The sequence below is a fragment of the Dendronephthya gigantea genome, unplaced genomic scaffold, assembly GCF_004324835.1.
Source record: "Dendronephthya gigantea isolate DGI-Jeju-01 unplaced genomic scaffold, DenGig_1.0 000022F, whole genome shotgun sequence".
Lineage (NCBI taxonomy): Eukaryota > Metazoa > Cnidaria > Anthozoa > Malacalcyonacea > Nephtheidae > Dendronephthya > Dendronephthya gigantea.
This window is the reverse complement of record NW_021163032.1, coordinates 1,886,410-1,893,413: the sequence shown is the minus strand read 5'-3', so window position 1 is coordinate 1,893,413 and position 7,004 is coordinate 1,886,410. Positions and strand designations below refer to the sequence as shown.

Here is a 7,004-nt window from a genome sequence, read left to right as displayed (position 1 = left end):
ATTTTTAAGTAACGGGTACAATTGAATATTCAAAATTACTTTAAGAATTCGACGCACGAAATTAAATCTACCAATGGTTTAAGCTCCTTTGTATTTAATAGTTAATTAACTGTAAGTTTCATGTTTTAGCGGGAAGTCTTCGCGCACATAGTATTTTAGCCAATCAGAGCTCGGAAGGGTTGTGGGAATATAAACCATTCTGATTCCCCAGGCCCAAGGGCGGACTGGCCCACAGGGAAACCGCAAAATTTCCCGGTGCGCCCCATATTGATTTACATACCGTTTGGCGCCCCATTTTGGAGAAAATTATGGAGGAAATGATAAACCATTGAAGTAAAACACAGGAAAGATAATCTGATCTAAATCATGTATCAGTTTGATACTCAACATTGTAGCGGTCAAATTTTAAGTGCGACATGGCAGCACACACATTTTCAATAACTGTTGCTCATGTTAGCTCTAAAATGGCGCCCCCTTTTTTAGTGTTCCCGGTAAATTATGTATAGGCCGGTCCGCCCCTGTCCAGGCCCCTTTATGAAACCAGTAGAAATTTTGTGATTATGTTACATAAATTTAAAACTGAAATAAAATATGACTTCAAGAGATTTTAAGTTGTTATGGTACATCCAAAATAAATCAATTTCATTGAGAGCCCGCCACTCGCCCTAACAACTCACAAGTTAGTCCCAGTCTTTTCCCGCCATTTCACATCACCAGGAATTTGGATTTCGGATTCGGACATGCCGAAGGCGCTCGAAGAAACTAGTTGTATTAAATCAAGCTCATAAGGAGGTTAAAAGTGCCAAATAGATTTTAAAAGGATCATTTATCGTAAATTTGTTTATCATTACTGGTCGTCGACTTTCCTGGGAGGTTTGCCGGTATAAAAAGTAATTTATCGGTGAGTAAATGGCTAAGCCAATTCTGAGCACGATTCGATATTTCGATACTATGGAATTTGCAATATAAACAGGTCATACTTCATCTTCATGATCATTTTTCGTCTTGATAACAGTGAACTCTAATAGCACTGCTTGAGAATAGGATTTGATAAGATTCTAGATTCTGATTTTCTAGATTCAAATATTTTTGCCCGCTCGCCTTGTCTGCCTATGGGATGAATGTTTATTTAGAATCTTTTGTTGTAGTGAGCTTCAATTGCATGTTGTGTGTAGAACTGCATACGTTGTCTTGTCTAACTGGAGTTGTTTCCTGCTAGGTATTGGATTGACCCTGTATTTAATAGTTGTCCTGAATTGCACTGTCAAAATATTAACTGTTTGAAATGATTACACTTTATCAGCACTGTCTGAGCTTCAAGTTAGAGAGTTTCAACATTATAAAAATTATTTGTTTTGACTTTGTTCTGCTACTCACTTGACTTTTCCATTGGAATATTTTTAGAAAACAACTACATATTTCATGATACAAATTTGTTTCAATCTTATAACAAATAATTTTGAAGACAAGTGCTACTGGTAAATAAAATATTGTTGTCTAAGGTTGGCCCAGTCAAAATTTATCAAATTGCTCAATTAAAATCTGATCTAAAAGATCCTTTTATAATTACCTCACAACATTATTAGTTTCACTTTAGAACCACCTTCAGTGAAATGGATTTGAAGATGCATAATGTCTTTCTTCAACACATTAATGAAAAATATTTTTACTTGACCAATAAATGTGGAAATAATTAGTGGGTGATTCTCTGGTCACACATGTGACATTGCTGTTTTTTTGAGGCTTCATATTCGCATGAAACAAAATAGTATTCTATCTTGGTTTCTCTATGGTTTTAGCTTTTAAATGAGTATGAATTAAGTTAATGTGCAGAAAGATCTGAAGCATGCAAAATTTTGGCAATCTTTAAATTAGTGGGGTCTCATTTGTTATGAGCAGAAGCTTTGCGCAAACCTGGCTGGACATTCCCTTCAAATAATTTCAAATTGATAGCATTTTTCTTTCAATTTTTTAGTGGTCCAGGCAATACTCACTGTTACCAAGAGGAAGCTTCTGTCAGCTGTAGGTGGTAAAAAAGAACACATTTTCAGTTTCCTCCTGTGAGTTCATATATTATAGAAAGCATATGGTAAGCTCTCAATAATGTCTGCTAATTCTGATGATTCTATGTCAACATCAGATTATGAATGTGAAGTTTGCATGAAGCAATTTTCCACGCCACAAATGCTTAAGCGACATAAAAAAACGCACTATCAACACCAGTGTGATGTCTGCAAGAAGAAACTATCAGATGCAAGCAGCTTAAAAAGTCACATGATTGTGCACACTGGAGAGAAACCTTATCAATGTGATGTTTGTAAGAAATGGTTTGCAAGACTTCATAACCTAGAAGGGCATAAAAGAACGCATACTGGTGAAAAACCTTTTGAATGTGATGTTTGCCAGCAAAGATTTGCCTCGCGAAACATCCTGACTGACCATAAAAGATGGCACACCGGCGAAAAACCTTTTGAATGTGAAACTTGTAAAAATCGATTTACAACATCAAGTCAATTAAATGTGCATAAAAGAGTGCACACTGGTGAAAAACCTTACGAATGCAGTTTGTGCCCGTACAAATGTGCTTCTGGAAGTGGTTTGATAGCGCATAAACAAACACACACACAAGACAGACCTTATGAATGTGATGTTTGTAACAAGAGGTTCAGAGATTCGTTCCAATTGAAGAGCCATAAAACGACACACACTGGAGAAAGGTCACATGAATGTGATGTTTGTCACAAGAAATTTGCAGCCAGGAGAACCCTACGAGTTCATATACTAATACATTCGGGGGAAAGACCATATGAATGTGACGTTTGCCAGAAAAGATTCACACAATCTGGTATTTTAGTATCCCACAAAAAGAGTCATTCCAAAGAAAGAGAGTTTGAATGTGACGTTTGTGGCAAAAAATTTATTCTTTTAACTCATTTAAAAAGACACAAACTAACTCATTCAGAAAACAAGCCATATAAATGCGACGTTTGTCAAAAGAGTTTCAAAAGGTCCGATACCCTTGCTGCTCATAAACGAGTACACACCGGAGAAAAACCCTATGAATGTGATATTTGCGAGAAGAGGTTCGCGGGAATTTCCAGTTTGGTGTCGCATAAGAGAACGCACACTGGCGTAAAACGTTATGGTTGTGATTTGTGTAGTTACAGATGCTTCGAAAAAGCGCGTTTGAGAAACCACAAAAAAATTCATACATGTGATGTTTGCGCCAAAGTGTATAAAAACACTAGAACCCTAGCGAAACATAAAAAAACGCATACTGTTAGTGACATTACGGTGCACACCTCGTACAATTGCGACATTTGCGAGAAAGGGTTCCGAACCTTGTGCGGGTTAAGGTGTCATAAAAGAACACACGCTGGGGAAAGATCTTATGCGTGTGATGCTTGTGGGAAGAAATTCTCGTTGGCAGGGAACTTGTCGAGGCATCGAAAGATGCATGCAAGAGAAAAACGATTCGAGTGTGATTTCTGCGAAGCGAAGTTTTCGTTTAAGCATAACCTCCGTAAGCACAAAAAGATGCATCTTTCGTGCAGCATTTGTGGCAGAAAGATTGCCAAGCCAGAAGATTTGGGGAAATCTTTAGTGGGGGAGTTAAGCGATAAAACGCGTTATCAATGCGGTATCTGCGGCAAGCTGTATGACACATTCGGAAAATTCCTCAGACACCTCGCAAGAGAATGTGGAAACACGAGACTCACATGCGCCGTTTGTCAGGAAGTGGAATTCACAAAATCCACTCCTACTGGTGTCCGTTGGGCTTGTTCGATCTGTGATATTGTGTTTGATTTCCCTGATGACCTAGAAAGTCATATGGCGATCCACAAAAAAATTAAGACTGAGTGCGATTGTGATTGTTGAATTGAATTGCACGAAGTACTTGTGTAAATCTAGCATTACTGACTGCTAGAGACATTGTTTGCGAAGAGACCAGAAATTGTCCCGGCTACACCTCATCTTGGAGACATCATCTCATCGACTCATCCTTTGAAATATTCCATTCATAAACAACTTCCTTAACTTTGTATTATATTTGAATTTAACTATTACATTTTTTGGGTGTTCTGGGGCCGGTTGTATGAAAGCTGGATAGTGATTTTCTCAACCGTTCTAAAAATGCTTAAAAAGCAATAAAATGCCGTTGGATCCAACAATTATTAATGAGAATCCTCGATTTAGGAATAGTCAAAGTTATCTCTAACAACGGGCGATTTTAAAGCGATTGAAAAACCCACTATCCGGTAGAAAGCGCTATCCCAGCTTTCATACAACCGGCCCCTGGTGAGTAAAGTACTACTTAGTCGTCATAAGCGACTGAGGTCACGCACGTACAAAAATAATTTGCCCCCATTTTATGTCCATGTTAGAATTTGCGGATGCCATTTCCCACTATACATATTAGGATATAAAAACCCAATTGATTATAAATTATAAATTGATCATTAAATATAAAAACCCTAAAGAATGTCAACCGTCATGCCCTGCGCGCTCAACTTCAGTGCGGCAACCCAAAGCCAAAGAACGATTAAATGGAAGGCATGACGCTGACAGTCATAATAGACCTTATACGATTGACGTCCACCTCACACAGCAAACTTTAAATCGCATATGAAAGTGAATGAATCCTACCGTTTTAGTTACAATAAGTTCACATTCCATTTCCATGTATCAATTTTCATTAAAAAAATTGCTCTAGCTTTGATCAGCTAATATAACCATATAGTTGATGCTCGGGCCATAAATGTGTTTTTAGCCCGAGCTTGGCGAGGGTTAATATGTGTTCTGAGGAGGGCCAAAAACACATTAATGCCCAAGCACATCAACTGTATATATGACTAAAGAAATAATTATATATGACTAAAGAAAGGATTCCATGCGAGTTTGGCGTCTGCGATTAGCAGTTTGTCGTTTGCGGTTAGCAGTTTGTCGTAAACGTCAATCTTGAATTACCTCTCCTTCAAATTATTTCTATATTTTACCCCAAACCTGAATCCCCCCGGAGAAATGGCTTACACCAAGTATTTAATTTCCATTTGACTGTTCCCAGAACTCATTGCGCTCTGCTGATCAACGTTCACAGTTGGTGTCAAGGTATTTTGCGAGTGCGTTCGTAAACATGTGACAGTTGTTCGTAAACAAGTTATATGTACTTTTTTTACCGTAAGCTCTTGTCCAATTTTCTATATCGCTGAGTGAACATTTACTGGTGCCTTTTTTACCCCAGTGCCAATTTATGTAGCACGAATTTGGACGACGATTCATGTAGTAGGTGAAGTGGATCCCCCATTCGAAAATCTTGCCTCGAAACAAGATGAGACTGTGGTTGAAAGTCCATGGCCATATCACCCCACGTTTACGTCTAGTCGTTAGCGCGTCATAAAAATTCATTGTACCAAGGAAATAATCGCTGTACGTGTCTAGGAATTAAAAACATCGACGTTGTTGCGTTTTGTCGCCTGGACTGGTGCTTGTAAATAGTTACAGGCAATCGAACTTTGGACCTTGGCTTTTCCCGATTGTCTATTATAGAATCGAGCAAGTCTATCATCCGGTAGCTTAGTAATTCGTTCATCTTCTGGAGTTAGGTGGTTTGGAAAGACAGATGCGCTCTCTATTCTATAACATAGCTGCTCGCTCATAGATTCCTGGAAGTGGTCACCTGAATGGAATAATCATTGTTCCCCAAATTTGGAAATTATTTGCATTATATTGAACCGAAAAGCGTTTATAAACAAACACGATTATCTGCCGAGCTTTTTACAACCTTCGGGGCGAAAATTTGTTTTGTCTTTGATAAGTAATATCAAATATTTATAGCCCCTCTTAACTTCGATTAAATTCAATGCGCGATGCCTAAGCGTCGTCCTGTAAAGTAATATATGTGCCTGGCCCTTGCCTAGGTCACTTTGCACATTATTAGAGAGCTTTAGCAGTGTGGCAGTGACTACGAGTACGACTACGAGATTCGTTCTTCTCGCGCGTCGTTTGCCTACGCCATCAGCCAAAACTCGTAGTCGTTGGGCTTTCGATTACGAAATTTATCAAAAAACTCGTACTCAGAAGCTCGGCGACTACGAGTTTTGGCAGATGTGATGGCGTAAGCAAACAGCGCGCGAGAATGACGAATCTCGTTGTCGTACTCGTAGTCGTAGTCACTGCTAAAGCTCCCTGTTAATTTAAGTGTCAGCTGGCGAATAGAGTTTAAAAATACATGTAATGCCTCTTGAATCATTTTAAGCTGTGGCTAAATTGAGGCGCACCATTTTACCACAATTTTATATCGCTCGGTCTAACTATAGCGTTGAAGCGTTGCAAAAGCCTTAATACAATGAAAATACAATGCAACCAAAATTGGCATTAATGGTATGTGATATGCTTACCGTTCAAGTTCTTCCCTTCCTGTGGGTATTTGCATGTGAACGCAATTGAGCATTGAATCGCGATTAGAAATGCGACCATAGTAAATAGCGTGAAGTAAGCCATTGTGTAAGTTTTAGTCTTGATGAATGGATACGGCACAATTAAGTCACGAAAATCAGACTGGTCACATATACTTTGATCACATATGCGCCGAATAACATTCAACAAACGTCATCGACTCGAATCTGCGCAAGTCCCAACCGCAAGTCCGTGCACATTCGAATGCGTGCAAGATCGCGCACGTCCGTCAGCAATATACGCAAAAAAAGATCTATTTTCAGCATTGCCCAATCTCAGTTTCAACCCCATTGTTTAATGGAATTTATGTAGTTCTCGTGTAACACGATGATGAGCCTTTTGTTTTCACATGGCGTCAAAAAATCATTTTGGCGCAGTCACTTAAAACTTGCGCAAACAATGCGCACAGTTGACTGAATAGAATTCGACTTGCGTGAAGCCCATTTTGCTGTAAGCGACAACAATAAAGGTTAGCGACTCGCTTGCATTCGCGCACAAACTGTTGCGCATGAAAGTAAAGAAAATAGAACCATGAATGCAACCGTTCG

At 38.9% G+C, this 7,004-nt stretch overlaps 1 protein-coding gene across 2 annotated transcripts; it reads left to right on the top strand.

Annotated features, from left to right (window-relative positions):
- Nucleotides 1–750: 750 nt before the first annotated feature.
- LOC114522423 (zinc finger protein 883-like) lies at nt 751–3,981 on the top strand. Of its 2 annotated transcripts, none has more exons than XM_028543100.1 (2): nt 751–901; nt 1,976–3,981. In XM_028543100.1, the coding sequence occupies exon 2, from the start codon at nt 2,104–2,106 to the stop codon at nt 3,877–3,879; it is 1,776 nt and encodes a 591-aa protein (XP_028398901.1). In that variant the 5' UTR covers nt 751–901; nt 1,976–2,103; the 3' UTR covers nt 3,880–3,981. The 2 variants fall into 2 exon arrangements, with proteins under 2 accessions (XP_028398901.1, XP_028398902.1); XM_028543101.1 differs by lacking the exon at nt 751–901 and adding an exon at nt 1,441–1,478.
- The last annotated feature ends 3,023 nt before the right edge of the window (nt 3,982–7,004 follow it).

What these genes read in the sequence shown, in the direction of transcription:
- LOC114522423 (XM_028543100.1), top strand. Translation starts at nt 2,104, where the DNA reads ATGTCTGCTAATTCTGATGATTCTATGTCAACATCAGATTATGAATGT.